The sequence below is a fragment of the Callorhinus ursinus genome, unplaced genomic scaffold (assembly GCF_003265705.2).
Source record: "Callorhinus ursinus isolate GAN/ISIS: 27379988/994484 unplaced genomic scaffold, GSC_fseal_2.0 scaffold3, whole genome shotgun sequence".
In the NCBI taxonomy this organism is placed as follows: Eukaryota; Metazoa; Chordata; class Mammalia; order Carnivora; family Otariidae; genus Callorhinus; species Callorhinus ursinus.
Window position 1 is genome coordinate 219,684 of NW_027397065.1, and position 20,389 is coordinate 240,072.

Sequence of the window (20,389 nt, forward strand, 5' to 3'; positions counted from 1 at the left end):
GGGTTTCTGTCCCTGCCCCAGGGAAACTGTTGTCGCCCGACTCAACAATAACTTTCCAAAGCTTTTCTTTCCTTATGTAGCTCCAACTTTCCAGTTATATTTAATAGTTTTTAAATAACACAAATAGTACATAAATCCAGGCTCTCTAAAAAAAGAAAACGAAAATTCAAACAATGAAAAGTAGAGTAAAAAGTTAGTTTCCACTCGAATGCTCCTCCTTCCCCGCTCCCATTCCCCAAGCCCACTTACTTCCTCAAAGGTATTTATTGGTAACAATCCAGTGCTTAGGTTTTCTATGCATTTGCATATCTCTTAGATAAATAAGTAGAAAAGATGGATAGATAAGACGGGTAGGTAGATTATATGATTACATACTCTTTTTACTTACTAGTCACATTATGTTCAACCTTGCTTTGAGGTAGGAAAGACGTTAGGGTTCAAAGCTGACCTCCAGAAAGGAATTCTTGAGACATCTTTGGTGCAAAAAGGTGGTTTTATTAAAGCCCGGGGACAGGACCTGTGGGCAGAAAGAGCTGCACTGGGGTCAGGAGGAGCGGCTGCTTATATACTTTCAAGTTGGGAGGGGGTTAGGGATAGCGTAAGTCTCTAAGGAATTTTGGAAGCAAGTTTTCCAGGACCTTGAGGGGGCTAGCTATTGTTGGGAAAAGGCCATTTATTACCGTCTAATAAAACCTTAGTCAGGAGACCCTTCAGATGTCTATCGGTGGGCCATATGCTTGGGGGATGATGGCCAACACGTATCTTGGGGGGTAGAGATAAAGGAAATTTCCAAAAGTTTGGAAACTTCCAAAAGTTCCAAAAATATGTTAAAGTAGACTTACAGGATCCTGGGGAGGGGGGTGTCCTGCTAGGATTGCCTTTTGCCCTCAGCAAAGTGTCAGCATTGAGGCAGTGCGTCCCTTAGAGGAATGTCACTCGGCCTGTTTCAAGGACTTGTCAAGGGGCTGTAGGTAGTAAGGAAATTAAATAATTTCTCTTCTGCCTTTGTCTCCCACATCACTTTCACACTAATTTGGAGGTTGCTTTTTTTGTTTTTTGTTTTTTAGTATATAGAGACCTAAATCTTCTCTTGAAATTATCTTTCCTTTTGCTTCTATGACCTCTCTCACTCCCGATTCTCCTTCTGTTCCTTTGATCATTTCTTCTCCTCCTCTTTCACTGCCCCTTGTATTCTAACCCTTTCTTTAATGTCACGGCTCTGCGCCCTTTTGCCTTTCTCTCCTCATCGGGTATCCACTGCCAGGGCTCCTTCTGCCAGGTGGCTGGAGTCACCCTTCCCTGTGCTCTGGTGACGCTGGATACTGTGCTGAGTGCACCATACTCTTTTTCACTGAACAGTCACACAGCCCATGAAGTTGGTGGTACCATCCCTGTGGAGTCTGCGGTCTTAGAGGATGAAATAACCTCCTGAAGGCCACCAGCCTACTAAGTTCAAATCCAAGGTCAGGCTAACCCTGGAGCCTGTGTCCTTGGTCCCAAGATGAATTGCCTCTGTTATGTGCAGAGTCACCTTTCTCTGCTGACCCATCTACATACCCTCTCCCCTTGGGTGCTCAGGGTTACTTGATACTCAGTAAGTCCAAAGCCAAACTCATGTTTTTCTCCACGTCCCCTTCTTGTCCCTTTCTTTGTACCAGGGTATAGTCTCCTATACACATACACTCCGTCGCCCAAGCCAGCACCATCCTGCACCCCCCGCCCTCAGTGCTCACATCCATTCAGCCACTTGTAGATTTGAGCCCTGGAACATCTGGGCTTTACTCCTCCTTGGAGTCAACGGTGGTTGCCTGGCTTACTGCTCAGCCCTCTCACCTGTCTCTCTTCGAAGTTTGCCTCCTAATCCCTCCTCCACAGGGTATCAGAGTGCCCTTTCTGAAAAGAACATCTGCTCCTAGAAGAACTCCAGGGTTCCTGTTAGCTATTTTGGTTATTATATTCCATTTACTTCTTCTTAGAGAAAATTTTAACCAGATGCAATGGTAGAGAGAATCCTATAATGATTTTTCATGTTGCTTTTAAGAAAAAAAATTGTATTCGTTCGACTGATATTTGTTATATCCCTGAACTTGGGATTCAGTGATCCGGTCCCCGCGAGGCCTCTCCTGAGTTGACCTTTGTGAACTTCTCACGCCGCCCCTCCCCTGTGTCCCGGCTTATAGCTGTAGGACCACACCCAGGAATTCGAATGTGCTGGCATGGCCCCTTCAGTCTGACTAACAGCCTCGTCCTTCAGGACTCAGCTCTCAGTCCTCTGCATCACCTTCCCTGGTCCTCTTCTTCCCCCTGTAGAAAGGACTGACCTTGCCCTTCTTTGGGCTCCCACTGTAACCCCTTATTTCTTTTCAAGTCCCTGCGAGATTAGTGTATTGATTTGTTTATGTCTGTTTCTCTCTGTCAGCCTTCAGCACAAATCTGTACTGCTCACCTCTTATCTCCTGCTCCTGGCTCAGTGACAAATGGCTTTTCAGAAATTTGTCTACCAATTTAATCTCCCTCCGCTAGGACATGAAAAAGCTGGAAACATTTTTTAAACATCTGTATTATATTGGTGGGTGAAAAATAGATCTGTAATGAACATTTCCTTGATTATTGGTGAAATTGACTATTTTTTGCTATTAATATTTGCCTATGTTTCCTGTAGGAATTATCATCTCATGTCCATTGCTCATTTTTTCTATTGGTGTTCTTCTTATCAGTTTGTTTATGAGCTCTTTGTATGATAAAGATATTATCTCCTTGTATTTGTTGTAAATTCCCTTGCATCATTTTTTGTCTTGTTCTTATATATATGGAATTTTTTTTTGACCGAAAGTTTTTGAATTATAACGCAGTGCAAATATTGCTTTTGGTGGGGAGGTTGTTCCATTGTTTTTTAAAAAAAAACAATATTTTAAAAATTGAGATATAATTGACATACCATAAAGCCCACCATTTTAAAGCATACGGTTTAATGGTTTTTATTTTATCTATTTATTTTGGCTATTATAAATATTTTATTATTTTTTTATTATGTTATGTTAATCACCATACATTACATCATTAGTTTTTGATGTAGTGCTCCATGATTCATTGTTTGTTCATAACACCCAGTGCTCCACGCAGAACGTGCCCTCTTTAATATCCATCACCAGGCTAACCCATCTCCCACCCCCTCCCCTCTAGAACCCTCAGTTTGTTTCTCAGAGTCCATCGTCTCTCATGGTTGTGTAACCATCACCACTATCTAATTCTGGAACATTTTCAACACCCGCAAAAAATCCCAATATTTGTTAGCATCTACTCCCTACTGCCCATTTTCCCTAGCCCTAGCCAACCACTGACCCACTTTCTGTGTCTACGGATTTGCCCATTTTGGACATTTCATTTTTTTTTTTTAAGATTTTATTTATTTATTTGTCAGAGAGGGAGAGAGAGAGAGAGAGAGAGAGAGAGTACAAGCGGGGGGAGTGGCAGACAGAGGGAGAAGTAGGTTCTCTGCTGAGCAAGGAGCCTGATGTAGGACTGGATCCCAGGACCCTGAGACCATGACCTGAGCCGAAGACAGATGCTTAACTGACTGAACCACCCAGGTGTTCCATCATTTTTTTTTAATTTTTTAAAATTTTATTTATTTATTTATTTTTCCTTTTTTATTTTATTTTTTTAAAGATTTTATTTATTTGACAGAGAGAGAGAGCACAAGCAGGGGGTGCAGTAGAGGGAGAGGGAGAAACAGGGTCCCTGCTGAGCTGGGAGCCTGACATGGGGCTTGATCCCAGGACCCTGGGATCATGACCTGAGCTAAAGGCAGATGCTTAACCGACTGAGCCACCCAGGCAGCACCATTTTGGACATTTCATACAAATGGAATCATACAACCTTTTGTGTCTGGCTACTTTCACTTACCACAATGTTAACAGACAGAGTTCATCCATGCTGTAGCATAATCAGTCCTCTGTTCCTTTTTATGTCAGAATACTGTTCTGTTGTATGAGTATACCACCTTTTGTTTATCCATTCATCTGTTGATGAACATTTGGATTGTTTACACTTTTTGCTATTATTAACAATGCTGCTATGAATTTTTGTGGACACATTTTTGTGGACATATGTTTTGAAATCTCTTGGGTCTATCTAGGAGTTGAATTATTGAGTCATATGTTAACTCTATGTTTACCTTTCTGAGGACGCACCAAACTAATTTTCCATCGTGACTGCACCATTTTATATTTCCTCTAGCAGTTTATGAGGGTTCTAATTTCTCCACATCCTCACCAACACCTGTTTCCATTGCTATTTTATTTAGAGTCCTTGTAGTAGAAATTGGATATGAGAACTTATAAACCCCTTTAATCTATATGGGTTTAATGAATATAGTTAGATATATACTCTCACTAAAGAATTTTTTGTGATCAGAAAGAGAATTTTACCAATACTATTTATGCACATTTATAAAGAAATAAAAGTGTCAGTGTTAGGAAAGAATCATCAATACAATTATGATATAAAATATTTTCTTCAGTTTTATAATATAGTACTATAAAATATATTTGCTTTTGGAAGTAAGTGTTCCTCAAAATTTCTCTGCCCCCAAGTGATTATTTTACCATTAATGACTTTCTGTTATATTACCTTATAACAATATTTTGCTTTTTTTAAATATTTAATTGTGTTTTGGAAAGGATTATTGACAACTTTCCATATGCCCCAAAGTTAGTCAGATGTTTAAGTAATGAACTACTAAATGTGAAATGGAAGGAAGGAGCAGTATTTAGAACAGAGACTTTTAGTCTTTAAATTTTATTCCTCTTTTTGGTCTCTTCTAACAGAGATGTTTGAGTTTTCATTCATTGTAAAGGGAACAAGCTTAGGAGAAGAGAGTCTACCAGTAGAGAGAGAAGAAGGGATTAGTGGGGGTGATATAGGTTAGAACCTCACCCTAACGTGACACCTCACAAATATTGATTAGCCGGTAAAGTAGAGCTATGGACGTAAGAGAATTTGAGAGCCAGAAAAAGCGGTTGATAGTAATCCTGAAATGGCCATGAGTAAAGCTGGGGAGGCAGGGTCTTGTGTACATGAGCTGGCTGCTGCCAGTGCTCAAATACTGTTTGGATGGGAACTGTCATCCAGGACTGGTTTTTCCCAGCTCCCAAAGACATCATGATGCCCCTGATGTGAGGAATGCTGATTCCAGAGAGTTGTCTCAATAAAATTGAGTATAATCCTGGAGCGAGTGGGAGCTTTTCTTCAGTCACCTGTAATATGAGTTTTCAGTTTGGGTTTTGTTACAGTTCTCATTATGTATGTCTCTCTAGCATATCTGTCTAGCATATCTATCTGTCCATCTGTCTGTCTGTCTGTCCATCTATCTATCCATCCATCTATCCATCTATCTATCTATCTATCTATCTGTCTATCTATCTATCTATCTATCTATCTATCTATCTATCTATCTATCTATCTATCCATCCATCCATCCATCCATCCATCCATCTGTCTGTCTATCTATCTACCTAATTAGCAAATATGTCTTCAATCAAAGTAGCTAGGATGAGGTCCTGGCCCATCTAACCATTTCTTGTGAAGCTAATATAATTTTTACTCTTCTGTAAAAATAATGAAGGCCTTTGATTTTTATACTGTACTTCTCTGGACTCTTTAGGATTTCATTGGAATGTTTCCTTTTCTCCCATATGGAATAGTAGTGTCTTGGTGTTGATTATAAATATTATACATAAGTATTTTACTCTCATACATATATATATATACCTCAAACTTGCCATCTGTTGGTACTGGACACATGAGTTTGGCTTTCATCATGTTGATTTATATGGCTTAATTTTGTTATTTCACTTGGCAGTGAAGAGACTATTTTTCCCCTGGTGGAAGTTAAACTGAATAACAACAACAACAAAATTAAAAATAAAAAGAAATAATAAATAGATTAGGCAGAAATTCTTAAACTTGAGCAAATGGATAATTTAATCAGATAGAACATATATTGGAAATAGAGTAAAATAGAAATACCAGTGCTCTGAAAGTTCTTACATCGAATGGAAGCATTTCCAGTTGATTTGTCACAATTCGTTTACTAGCGGGATGCATAAAGAAAGCTTTGTGGGATGCCTGGGTGGCTCAGTCGTTAAGCGTCTGCCTTCAGCTCAGGTCCTGATCCCAGGGTCCTGCTCAGCGGGGAGCCTGTTTCTCCCTCTGCCTGCCACTCCCCCTGCTTGTGCTGTCTCTCTCTCTCTGACAAATAAATAAAATCTTAAAAAAAAGAAAGGTTTTTGAATGTAAAGTTGAGACGATACCCCGGTGAGAGTAGTAAAGTAGGTAGAACCAATTAAATGAATTAAAGGACTCGAAAATTATGAGAAATGAATCAGAGGCATGGCAAGATCTGACATTTTAGCAGGATCGCACTGGCTGCTGTAATGGGAAAAGACAGAGGTGGGGGTGGAGTGCCAGGGGACAAGAAGGGAGACCAGCTGGAGGCTCCATAATAATCTAGGCAAAAATGTTAAAGATCAGTTCAGCACCTGGCATGGGGCCTGGCACAAAATAGTCATTCAAATAAAAGTCCTTGTCAAATGAAAAAAAGTCATCTAAGATGATTCACTTTGCATGCTTTATTCTTCTTCACATAATAATTTTCATTTCTCATAATTTTCAAATGAAGATTCTCCTGGATGGGCCTGACTTAATCAGTGGGAAGCCCTCAAGGAGGGATTGGGGTCCTCCTTGGGGTCAGAGATGCTCTCCTGATGGCCTTGAGGAAACAAGCTGCATGAGTTCTGTACCTGCAAGCAAATGAGTTTTCCAAAAATTTGAAATACTTGGAAATGGGTTCTTCCCCAGTCACGCCTCCAGATGAGAATGCACCTTGACTGACACCGTAATGGGTGGCTTGTGAGACTCTGAGCTGAGGACCCAGCTAAACAGCCTGGACCCCTGATGCACAGAACTACGAGATAATAAATATGTGTTGTTTTGAACCTGGGAGTTTGTGGTCATTTGTTCACAATAGAAAAACAGTACATGTATTTCATTCCTAGTCCCTCCTAGTGCTGATCCTTTTTTGGTTCTCTCTTGGGTCAACAGTGGAGGTCTGGGGTAAATTCAAGCTCTGTTCTCTCCGAGTTTAGCTTCCTCATTAGGAGTCTTCTCTGAGTCTAGCTTCCTCATTAGGTCTCTTTTCTACAGAGAGCAGATCTTGTGCTGTGACTTGAGGACATGTCACTACTGCCGGTTGTGCCTTTTATTTCTTTACTTTAGGAATTGGGAAGAGGAGAAGCCTCACTTGCAGATGTTCTAAAGGCAGCTGTGTAATGAGAGACCCTAATGATCACCCCCTTACCTACTCCATTTCTTTGAATTTGTTGATTCCAAGCCTGGAGCCCTGGCCACCTTGGTGGGAACCGTGTTTATGCAAGGTGTCTCCTTGTGTGGTTTCCTCTACTCTGAATTTCCCACCACTCTGATTCTACTTGGTCTTTCTCTTCATGGAATTTCTTACAACTTCTGATCTGTTGATGGCATATTTTCCTGTTTTATAATGCTGTTGTGGTTTCATTCTTTAAACAGAAAATAATTTTCCTAGCACTTCAGTGGGGGCTTGGAAGTGAAGGGAGACAGATGTTGGTAATGAGTCTGCATGAACTCACCTGCACAATCTGGACTGGACTTTTTATAAGAGAAAACAAATACTGTTTTGCTACCTAACACTGATTTAATATATTTTAATAAATTTGGCATATTTCTAATAAAATCAAGGAGAAAGGGCAGAATTTTTATTATAACAACTACTTTTCTCGTATTCTATCATTTCCTCCTTTTAAAGTTCCTAAAAACCTATCTCTATGAAGACTCTGCTCTTTTTTCTCTGTTTTTACCCTCCTCCTACTTACACTTACACAGCCTCTCTCTCTACTTTCTTAGGGTGATTTCTTAGAACAAATGACTTTAAAATATTGCTGACACTATGTTTTTTTTCTAACACTGATAGCACACATGATGTAAGTGCTGAGGATGTTGAGATAATTGAACTAAAATTATGATTTTAGAATTGTTTTAAGACTCTTTTAGTTCTAAGTAACACAAACCTACTTCAAACTAGTTTAGGTTACAGAGAATTTATTAGACAGAAATTGTAATATTTCACCGAACCCAAGAGTAAAAATTATATTTAGATATCATGAGGATGTGGAGCCAGAAGCTAGAAAGTTGATAGAAACCCAGATAGTTGTTACCTTTCTGTCTCTCTAATCTCTGTTTTCGTGAACATCTGCTTACTTTGTTTCTCAGCTGACTCACTTTGTTTCACATGGGTATGGCCAAATATGGCTGCCCAACAATGATAACCAGGGTTTCCAAGCTTGTATCGTATCAGTTCAAGCAAATAAATAAGAGGCAGAATGCCATATTCCAAGGAGAAATATGAATTGGTTTAGCTTGGGCCAGATAGCTCTTTTTAGACCAGTGTAATGTAGTCATGAGGACAGATTTTGTGGTATAAACAGGGCTGCTATGGCCCAAGTTCTCAAAGAGGCAAGAGGTAAGTGAGTGCAAAATTGGGCAGATATCTCAAGAGATGTCTGCTACAAACAACATTCTTGTGTATATCCAGTGTGCTATTTCTTATCAGAGAGACAGTTTAGCTTGTGGTTAAGAACATAAGCTTAAGGTCTAACATAAATTGATTTGATTCCAGCCTTGCCACCTACTAACTGTGTGACCTCTGTGAGGATTAAAATCTTTCTGTGTACAATTGGAATGATAAAGCCTATCCCCTGGTTGCTGGGAGGATAAAATGAGAATATATATGGTACATCCAAGCACTTAATGAATAGTAGTTATTAATTGTTACTATTATCAGACCATTTGGGAAATGGAGGAACATACATTTTACTACCTCAAAGGGTGCAAGAAGATCTAGAGGCAAAATTCCACGTGCTACAGAATTACATAGTCAATAAAAATCTAGGAGAGAGTTTTGCCTTTACCACACTCGACCAAAAGAATGGATACAAGTGAGGCAGATGGTGTTAGGGCCCAAGAATCTACACTTATTTTTAGAATGAAGTATTAGCTTCTATTCATTTTTGAAAGAGGTATCGATGGTCTCACGATCCTAAAGAGAGCCAAGCAGGTGGTCACTGGAACAGGCATCATAGTTCTTTCGAGCCAGTCCCTGTTCTGATGGTCCTTACGTTCATTCCACTTGGTGGCCGGTCTGTTCTGATTGGCTAGTGACTTATCATAACAGTGAAATATTTTTGAACATCATCCCTCGAAACCAGGTGTGTACCATCAATTCAAAGACTTCAGTTTTTGTTAAAGGAGATGCATCTTTTTCTTTATAAACAATAGATTTCCTTTGCAGTTTTCTAATGTATATGTTAAATTGTAGGTGGCAGCCCTTCTTTAAATGAACTCAGTAAAGGATATGTAAAATGGTAATGATCCAAACTCTATATAGTTAAATGAACTCATAGCTTAGTAAAGGATATGTAAATGATGATTTGAATTCTGTATAGTTAAATGATACCAAATGTCAGCCAAAAGTTAATATTTACATTAAGTAGAGTTAGCCAACAAACTACATTTATGGTTTCTTTTTAAAACATGATGTATGCTGTTGTGTATGAAATTGCAGGAGAACAGTATCTCATTGACTAACTGTGTAATTTTCTCTTAAGTTACGCAGACATTCTGATTGAGAGGGAAGTGTTAATGCAGAAGTATATTCATCTAGTTCAGATCGTAGAAACAGAAAAAATTGCAGCTAACCAGCTCCGGCATCAACTTGAAGATCAAGATACAGAAATTGAAAGACTTAAATCAGAGGTACTTCCCAGTTGATAGATTCTTCCCCATTGTTTCACATTTATTGTCGTCTCCTCATAATTACATAACCCCTGTGTAGGGCAAGATTTTAATCCCAAACTTAGTTCCTTTGCCGTCAACATGTACATGGTCAGACTACAGATCTATGCTAGAAAGGTATCTAGTCTGTTCGGATTTGAGTAAATATGCTACAACAAAATATCAGAGTAATATGCTGCTTTTTAAATATTTTGTGCTCCTGATGTCCTTCATTTGAGCAGATAACCAAGAGCTGACTCTAGTATATAATTGTTTGTAGACTGACTATTGTAGTAATGATAACTGTGAATCTATCATAGATGCAGTTAAACTCCCAAATGGCAACTAAGGAAGGACCAGAAATGAAGCCCGGAAGAATTTGCTGCTTCTGTATCTAAGGAGTCCAACTTTCTCCCCTCTAGAATTTTGGAAAAGCACATTTGAGTTAAAGTATAAGACATTTTCTAGGGTACACTTTTTCCTGAATTTGGCATTCCTGCCTCCCTCCACCCCACCCCTCACCCTCCGAAGGTGAACTTCTTAGGCCTTGTACCCCTGGATTATGAGATTGTGCCAAGTGAGAACAGAAGATGGTCATGGTGTCTACAGCCCTGGTGGTGGGCCTGGGTCCTCCCATGCTCACAAGTGCCTCTGTCTATATACAGAAGCCCAAGGGTACCTTTCCTTGCTGTCCTGTTATTCCTCATGGAAAGTGGTCAATAACTGAAGAACTGAAGAGGAATGTAGAAAACAAGATTTTCCCCCTTTTCTGACTAGGGGTACATTAGCATTTTCCTAGCTTCAAAAGAGAGGAATAGAACAGAAGGAAACCTACGACTAATTGTATCCTGTTGACAGAACAATTCAGGGTCCTCAGTCTTGGTGACTTTCTTGTCACTTTTACAGTCGTTGGATGATATTTTCCTCTTTGTTTCCTCACTACCTTCCTCTAAGACATACTCTGAATCCTGTGAGAGGTTTCCACCTCCTGCTGCCTGTGTACATCACCTCCAGTTCACAGAGCAAGGGTGTAAGCTGATTCCACCTGGGATCTGATAAGTTGCAGACCATGTTCACCATATCATTAGTGTTGTTAACTTCCCAGTTCAACCCTGAAATCTGATATAGCGAAAACAACAACAAAACTTAAGAAACCTGCATTTTAAAAGACTATATCAGGCACTGTAATTTAAAACAAAATTATTGTGTTCTTTCTTTGCCACAGTAAGCTAGAGCAGATGCTTGTCGGCTAAGTGAAAGAAGTTGGCATTTACTCCACCAGAGAAACTCAGCACCAAGCAATGTTCCCCAATCTTTATTTGTGCATGCTTATCTGTCTTCACTATGCTCTATTTTAGTCTGAATATAGATTGCAGCCCCAAACTGTCAGTAGCAGGTATGCCTTGTTTGGTCAGTTGGCAGGAACGATAATTTATTTCTTACTCCTTTTATTTTCCCACATCTCTGCCAGAAAATGGCAGAAATGTGTATTTGGTATTGGTGACAAAATGTAAAGACAGGTCAGAGGAATCAGTTATGACTCTTTTTAAATGTCTGCGTAGTAAATCTGTATAGGTTCTTACCTTTATAAGAGCCTGCAATTGAGTGGTAGTCTAGTGAATTTTATTAATAAGTGTACTGGAGCGGCCATCTGGTCTTGAGTTGCCCTTCACAGGCCACATAACTGAGCTGGAGATAAAAGAGATCCCAGGTTGTTTCAATCCTTTTTACCTTTTCACCTTTTCTTGGTTGGCTTGGATCAATCCCAAGACTCTGAAGTTCCTTTTGCAGTTACCATTTTCCCAAGGAATTTTGTGAATCTGCTGTACTTATGTGTATCTGGAAGGCTGCAGGCTCATCATGGGAAGCAGGAGCTTTGGCTTGAGTGGCATTGCATTTGGAGACCACAGGGCATTACAGGCAGCTACCATCAGGCAAGATGGCAGCATGCCACTCAGCTCCTGTGAAGGCCTTGGCCTACTCCTCACTGGGCCAAATTGTGGGCTAACATTTCTCCTAAGCCAATCCCAGTTCACACTTCCCACAGTCACTTCTTATAAGCACTTAATGTTAGCAACAGAACTAAACAGGCTTGCGGTGAAGTTCTTTCTTCCCTTGCCTTAGCACCAAGGGAAGAAAGGATGGATAAAAAAACGAAAAAGTTTCCTGAGGATCTCATAAACTACCTTGTAGGTATAACTTCCTATGAGTTAATGGCTAGAAGCCAGTATTTCCCAAATCACGAAATGGACCAATTCTGTGTTCTAGATTATTGCTCTTAATAAAACCAAGGAACGAATGCGGCCTTACCAAAGCAATCAAGAAGATGAGGATCCAGACATCAAGAAGATTAAAAAGGTAGGTTTTGGGGGGTTTCTGGCTTTGGGGAAGCATGATGATCAGTTATCTGTCCTGTAGTGTTGTCTTTGCCACCCTGTCCCTGAGCTGAGAACGACCTTGGTGTATCTGTTTTAATGGCTCTCAGACTTGCCCTTCAGCGTGATCCAGGTATGGCTACTTTGGAAAAGTTTCAGCTTGAGATTTTTTACTGGTTCTGGGAATCCCCTTTTGGACTCTGGGGGAAGGATGCCAAAACCAGACGTTAAAACAATAGTGTTCTCAAGTTGGGTTAAGTAAGTGCTGTTGAGCCTCCTGAATTTGTGCTGCTTTCATATTTTAGGGGAGTATTTTTTAAATGACATTTAAAAATATTTCTTTTAGATTTAGATTTCAGTGCTTATTTGGAAAGGATTTTTGTGAACATGTGAGAAGATTGACTAAATACATCTCAGATTTCTGTTTTATTATCGTTGTTCCTTTCTTGTTTAACATCCACATCATCAGCAGATCTTTCTACTTCACTGTCAAGTATTACTGTACAACTTTTGCACTTAACCAGACACTGGTGCTCACTCTGTTCTACTGTGTTTGATTTATGTCATCTAGGTTTTGAGTTCCATCATCTTAATTCTCTCATAAATCACCTACCCAGCTTTGTTAACATTATATGAAGAGCTTCGTGGTTAAAGAACGTTCTTTAGATACACATCTTCAGGTCTTTATTTCATCTTATTTTTTTTCTTATTCCTGTTTTCCATGCTGAATAATTATTCCCCTGTAATTGTAACAAAACTTGAAATATTGCTCAGAGTTTGAAATAGAAATGCTTCTTGGAACTAAATTGCAGTGTTTTCAGTTTTTAAGGAATAAAAAGTGAAATAACACCATTCCCTTAGAATTTAAAAATTTTTAAATCGAATTTGGTTTATGTTGTTGTGATACAAGATTAATGCTGTTGCCTTTCTTTTCTTTTTTTTTTTTAAGGATTTTATTTATCTGAGAGAGAGAATGAGAGAGAGAGCATGAGATGGGGGGAGGGTCAGAGGGAGAAGCAGACCCCCTACCGAGCAGGTAGCTCGATGCGGGACTCGACCCCAGACTCCAGGATCATGACTGAACCAAAGGCAGTTGCTTAACCAAATGAGCCACCCAAGCACCTGCCTTTCTTTTCAATAGTAATGAAGTTGTCTGTAAACAAAGATAACAGTAAAATACAATTTCCAGTTCTTTTTTTTATAGAAACTGGTCTTTTAGTAAGTAAACCAGCTTTTGCCCAGCAGGCAATACCTAAGTAAAGGAAAGATTTTATTTAACACAAATTTCGATTAAGTTGATTTTTCAAAATACTTCTGTTAAATGGAAGAATACTGATAAATGCTTTTTACATTTTCTGCCTTCCTGTTTCTCAATAGAAGCAATTAAAAATTACTTTTGAAGTTGTTAAGTAGGTTTTGAAATCAATTCTATTGTCCTTTATGTCCCCATCAACCTAATGTCTGTGTGGAAAGGGGTGTTTCAGATGAATTAGTTTCTCTCTTCCAATCTTGCCAAATATCAACATAATGTTTTTATCTTCAGGGAACCGAAAATTGAAATTTATCATATTACACAGAAACTTCCCATTAGAGTTCTCCAAATAATGTGCATATAACTTCCCCCACATAGTTCTATTAAAATGTGGTTAATTTTTATTGTTTGAAGCATGGCAACTGTATGAATGCCTGCATACAAATTGACAGTATGATGACAACATTGGTAGGTAAATGAAAGAATTTTAAACATTGCAAAAGAAGAGTAGTTGTTTAAACACATGGTAATTTAGACTATATGGGTGAAATAGTAGGGAAAAAAAGTGTAAGAATGTGTTGAACAGATAACAATGATACTAAAAGATTTGGGGTGCACCTGGGTGGCTCAGTCAGTTAAGCGGCTGCCTTCAGCTCCGGTAATGATTCCAGGGTCCTGGGATCGAGCCCCACATCAGGCTCCCTGCTCAGCGGGAAGTCTGCCTCTTCCTTTCACTCTCCCTCTATGCTCTCCCTGCCCCTCTCTCAAATAAATAAAAATAAAATCTTTAAAAAACTGTTTAAAAAATAAAAGGAGATTTGGTAGTGATTTAATGCTTTCAATTATATGTGGATTTGCAACCTGCTTTGTTGCTGAATCTGCCACTTAGATATCACACACCCTAATAAATTATCATATAATTTTTTTTTATATATTTAGAAAGGACTTCAGATTGTTTTGGTCCATTATTTTATAGGTGAGAGAATGGAAGACCAGAGTTCAGAGTTACCCAGCAGGTTAGTGCAGAGCCTTTGGGTTAAGGTATGTCTGGTTAGCACCCAGCATTTACCTGGACACTTGAAAGATGTTCAGTAAATACTTGTTGGCTAAAACGTGCAGGCCAGTGCACTTTCTCAGGTTTGTCTGTTATTTTTCAAATCAAATTCAGATCAGTTTTAGAGGCTATCATGTTTTCTACAGAATTGATTTTTACTTATATTTCCTGTTTCTTTTCACAAAATAATCTCCATTGCAAATCATTAACATGTGTTTTCTCCATGTGGCTGGGAGAGAATCCTTGCAGTTAACAAAAAGCAGGTAAAAGAATGCCAAGTCTGATTGCATCTTTCCTATGTGACTTACCACAAAATTTAGTTTACTTGTCTATAAATGGAAGGGGTCAGATGAGCTTACGTCTAACACTCATTTTCTAAGCTTACCAAAAAAACCCCTCAATAACAACAAATCAAATAACCTGATTTAAAAATGGGCAAAGGACTTGAATAGACATTTCTCCAAAGATGAAATCATATACACGTGATCTTTGGAGAAGTCATATACACATGAAAAGCTGCTCAGTATCACTAAGCATCAGAGAAATACAAATCAAAACCACAGTGCAATGTCACCTCACACCCATTAGGATGACTACCATCAAAAAACCAGAACATAAGTGTTGATGAGAATGTTGAGACATTGGAACCTTTGTGTACTCTTGGTGGGATCATGAAGTGGTTCAACTGCTGTGGAAAGCAGTATGGTTGTTCCTCAAAAAATTAAAAATAGAACTACCACATGATGCAGCATTCCCACTTCTGGGTATATATCCGAAAGAATTGAGTGTAGGATCTTGAAGAGATATTTGGAACTCCCATGATCACTGAAGAACTATTCACAGTAGCCAAGAGGTGGAAGCAACTCACATGTATATCAGCAGATGAATGGATAAACAAAATGTACGTACAGTGGAATATTATTCAGCCTTAAACAGGGAGGAAATCCTGGCACATGGTGCAGCATGGATGAACCTTGAGGACATTATACTAAGTGGAATTAACCAGTCACGAAAAGATAGATACTGTGTATATGAGCTATCTAAAGTGGTTAAATTCACAGAAACAGAAAGTAGAACAGTGGATGCCAGGGGCTGAGGGAAGGGAGTAGTGGGGAATTGTTCTTCAATAGGTATAGAGTGTCGGTTTTGCAAGATGAAGAAGGTCTGGAGATCTGTTGTACAACAATGTGAAATACTTAACGCTACTGAGCTATACACTTAAAAATGGTTAGGATGGTAAATTTTAAGTTACGTGCTTTTTTACCACAATTAAAAATTTTTTAATATCTGCGTTTGTATTGTTAAAGAATAAACCTTCAAGTTATTCCTTTATTAAAATGTTAATAACTGAATATGTAATATTATCCTATTCTGGTGGCCATTCAGGCAGTCCTAAAGAGCTTAAGATAGGGAAGAAACTTGTGAAGCTGAGAAAAATACTATTTTTAAATCCGCTCTTTGCCTGTTATCTGGAAAAGCCTGCCATTACTTATTTTAGTGTTGTGACCATTAACACACTAACAAAAAAGCAGTGTTTTATATGGGACAGGGTGGAAACAATCCTCACAGCTCCCTGAGATCTTTCTGTTGTTGTTTTGTAGGTTCAGAGCTTCATGAGAGGATGGTTGTGTAGAAGGAAATGGAAGACTATTGTGCAGGATTACATTTGTTCTCCTCACGCTGAAAGTATGAGGAAGAGAAACCAGATTGTGTTCACCATGGTTGAAGCCGAGTCGGAGTACGTTCACCAGCTCTACATCCTGGTCAATGGCTTCCTCCGGCCCCTGAGAATGGCGGCCAGCTCCAAGAAGCCTCCCATCAGCCATGATGATGTCAGCAGCATTTTTCTCAACAGGTTTGTCTTGGCATAAATCAAAGAGTCATGTGAAAAACACATATCTATTTCTTAAAAGAATTTTTACTTTACTCTTAAAAGAATAGGTATCATAAATTCACCTTTACGAATGTGTGATATTGAAAATAAGAACACTGTCATTTGTGTTTCATGATTTGTCCAAATTTACATGTCTTTATCTTGCATCATGGCATCTAGTTTTCTGGGTTTTTTTCCTCTATTTGACATATGTTTTCTTGTCATTGTGTGGGCATGTATGTATTGGGAAAGATAACCTCCTTCATAAACTGAGGGAAATGGAGTGAGTAATGAATGGGTCTTTACATGTAATTTATACAGACGTATTTTAGAAAGAACAATAACTAATGGAGGGCCTGAGAATCTGTAGCAAATTTATTTTCCTCAGTAAATATATATAGTGTCCTTCCTGCTGAGGTTTCGTCAGTGAGCAAGGCAGAAATCCTTGCCTTCATGGAACTTAAATTTCGATGTGGGAAGAGAGACAATGAATAGTGAATAAGTGAAATATGTAGTATATTATGTGGTAATGAGTGTTGTGGAAGAAATCAAGATGGGGAGAGGAGAAGGGGAGAAAGGGGGTGCCTGGGTGTTTTATGTAAAATTTAGTAATTTATTTATTTTTGAATACATAATACATGTACATTGTTCAAAATTCAAAACAACAGGAAAACATTAAATAACTCTTACTTTGTCTCTGCCCACCCCATTTCCCCCATTTTCTGTATTTAACCATTTTCAGTAGTTTCTTACATATCTTTCTAGTGTTTCTTGATGTAGATCCAATCAAATATGAATATAGTGTTATTTTCCCCCTTCTTACACAAAAGACAATGAACTTTAATATGTACTTGCCTGTTTCACTTTTTTTTATTATGTTGTTAGTCACCATACAGTACTTCATTAGTTTTTGATGTAGTGTTCCATGATTCATTATTTGTACATAACACTCAGTGCTCATTGCGGTACGTGCCTTTTTCACTTAACAGTATATTCTAGACATCTTCTGATACTGACATCTAAAGAGCATTCGATTTTTTTAAAAATCACTACATTGTTTTACATTAGGTGAATGTGCCATGGTTTTTCGCTAGCCAGCCTTTGGAAAGTCCTCAAAGATAAGTTGATATTTGAATAAAGAACTTTATCAGTTAGGGCTGTAGGATGAAAACCAGCAGAACGGGTTGTCCTGGAAACCAAGGCAAGAGAGAACAAACTATGTCAAAAAGGTCAATTAAATGATAACTGAGAACTGACCGTGGGTTTAACACAGAGCTTACTGGTAACTTTGATGAGGGGCCAAAGCCTCACTGGAGGGGACTTAGGAGAGAATAGGGGGAAGGATAATAATTGGAGAGAGTTGGTATCAAAAACTCAGTGTTGCTATAGAGAGGAGCCCATAAACAAGATGCTACCTGGAGGTAAATGTAAAAGTATAAAAAAGTCTGTGTGTGTTTTAAGATGGGATAAAAATTACACTTGATAACAAGGGGGAAATGATGTAGGTAGAGAGGGGGAAATTGCTGGAGCAATAAACTTGCATAGACAAAAGTGGCTAAAACATGGTGTTCAAGTCAAGCTCGGAGCATAGAGAGGGAGGGAACAGTGCCTTGACACATATGTCATTAGGAAGCAAGGACAAGTGGTGACAGTGCTGATAGAAGGAAAGTGTTGGGGTTAGATAAGAGAAGAAAGGTGTAAAATAATGTAGTATAATTGTTAGGCAGCTGGAAGAGCCTATATTACTCTATTAAGCTGGTGGTCATGCCTTTGCAGTGAGACTAGTCAGGATGGTTGTGTTTTTCTTTAGCCACTTTCAGCTGCATGGGTGCAGGTGCAGAGTAGATGGATGGTTGGCTTACTGCTGTTGCATGAGGCTAATATGATGAAATGAGAAATGAATAGGGGAGTTGAAAGTATATGCAAGGAAGAGATTATAACAATGAGCCATGGAATCTAAACTGTGTGGAAAGGGAAATGATGGTGTGAGGGGGTTGTGATCAGTGATAAGATGACAGGATCATGGCTTACGGTCCTGGTGATGTGAAAGGATTTATAGAGTCAGAATTCTAAAGGAAGTGAATTGAAGGATAAGGAGGTGGTCAGAGAATAGTTTGCTTGAAACTGAGATAGGAAAGGGATGTAGTTACTGACAATGACAAGGTCTAAAGTATAATCAAGGGAGTGTTGAGGTCAATGAAGGGTAAGATCCCTAAAGGAGAGGAGTTCAAAGGCCCTACACGCCAGGATATTGGAATGTTGTTTCTTTGTGCATATTAGAGTTGCCCAGAATTATGACAGGAGTAGTGCTGGAGAAAGGACTGCCAGCGAGCTGGGAACTTGGAGCCCAGAACTCAAGGCATTAAAAGAGTGGCTGGGGAGAGTTCTGCTCCAAGATGGTGATGTAGGAAGACCCTAAACTCACCTCCTCAATGGAAAATAACAAATTACACCTGTTAATATAACAGTTCTTCTCAAAGAAGACCTGAGGGCGTGACTGAACAGTTTCTGCACACCCAAAGATAGAGAGAAGGGCAAGAGAGAGGAAGACATGGTAACAAAGGGACTCAACCCTTGATGCTGCAGACAGCAGTGGGACTGGGTAGTAGTGAGGGGCCAGGGACAGATTCCTCTGTCCTTGGGATAGAATGAAAGCCACAGTTTAAAAGAGCAACTGGCATATAAAAAAGAGACAATGCTAGAAATTTGCTAAGTGGTGGAAGGGCCGCATGGATGCTCTCCAAGTCAGAGGGACTGGAGAACGACACGGTTTATGTTCCCGTCCCCCTTTTTTGTTTGTTTTTATAAAAACCTGGAAAAGTAACATATTAGTTTTGTTTGTTAATATGTTCACACACCTACATGTTTGGCTGTGTACTGCTTTAAGGAAGTAACTTAAGTGTCCATCAATAGACCAATGGATAATAATACACACACGCGCGCGCGCGCATGCGCACACACACTAGACTATTACACAGCCATAAAAAGGGATGAGATTGTGCCATTTGAAACAACGTGGATGGACCTGGAGGGTGTTATACTAAGTGACATAAGGCAGACTAAGAAAGAAAATACCATATGGTTCCACTCAAAAGTGGGATCTAAAATTAAATAAATAAGTAAGCAAAAAGCGGAATCAGACCTATAAATACAGAGAACAAACTGATGGTTGCCAGAGAAGAGGTGGGTGAGGCGCTGGGCAAAATGGGGGAAAGGGAGAAGGAGATACAAGCTTCCAGTTATGGGATGAGTAAGTCATGGGAATAAAAAGCAAAGCATAAGGAGTACAGTCAGTTGTATTGTAATGGTGATATAATGGGACAGATGGTAGTGAGCATAGTATAATGTATAAACTTGTCAAATCACTAATTGTACACTTAAAAGTAATGTAATATTGTGTATCAACCATAGTAAAAAAATTTTTTTGAAGAAAAAGACCAAAAATTTTTGTAATATATTTTAATTTGGCTTTTTAAAGAATTAGGCTTTTTTGCATTTATCTTATTTTATTTTGTTTTATTTTCTTTTATTATTGAAGTATAATTGACATGCAGTGTTATATTAGTTTTAGATGTACAAGGTAGTGATTCAACAATTCTATACATTACTCAGTGTTCAACAGGATATGTGTACTCTTAATTCCCTTTATTTTACCCATCCCCAAGCCTGCGTTTAAGTTATTGCCAAATATGAGATAAAGGTTATTTTCCCTAGGTTTTTATAAAGTGAAAACCCTATAAGGAAGATTTTAGGGACTAAATCATAGATCACGATTAAAATGCATTTAAATATTTAATAAGGCACAGCTGGGGGTTTATAGATGATTGCAAAAAAGAGTGGTTGATGGATGGTAACTTGTTTTTTTTTAACGATTTATTTATTTATTTGAGAGGGGAGGGGCAGAGGGAGGAGGAGAGAGAGCATGTCAAGCAGACTCCACACAGCGCAGAGCCCATCTTGGGGCTTGA

At 38.9% G+C, this 20,389-nt stretch overlaps 1 protein-coding gene across 2 annotated transcripts in view; it reads left to right on the forward strand.

Annotated features, from left to right (window-relative positions):
• Positions 1–20,389, forward strand: part of RASGRF2 (Ras protein specific guanine nucleotide releasing factor 2) — a 230,593-nt gene that overhangs the window by 70,857 nt on the left and 139,347 nt on the right. For both annotated transcript variants that reach the window (XM_073887438.1, XM_025866592.2), the window contains exons 3-5: positions 9,702–9,849; positions 12,136–12,225; positions 16,150–16,403. In XM_073887438.1, coding sequence (XP_073743539.1) covers positions 9,702–9,849; positions 12,136–12,225; positions 16,150–16,403 — 492 coding nt within the window. The remainder of the gene's footprint in view (positions 1–9,701; positions 9,850–12,135; positions 12,226–16,149; positions 16,404–20,389) is intronic.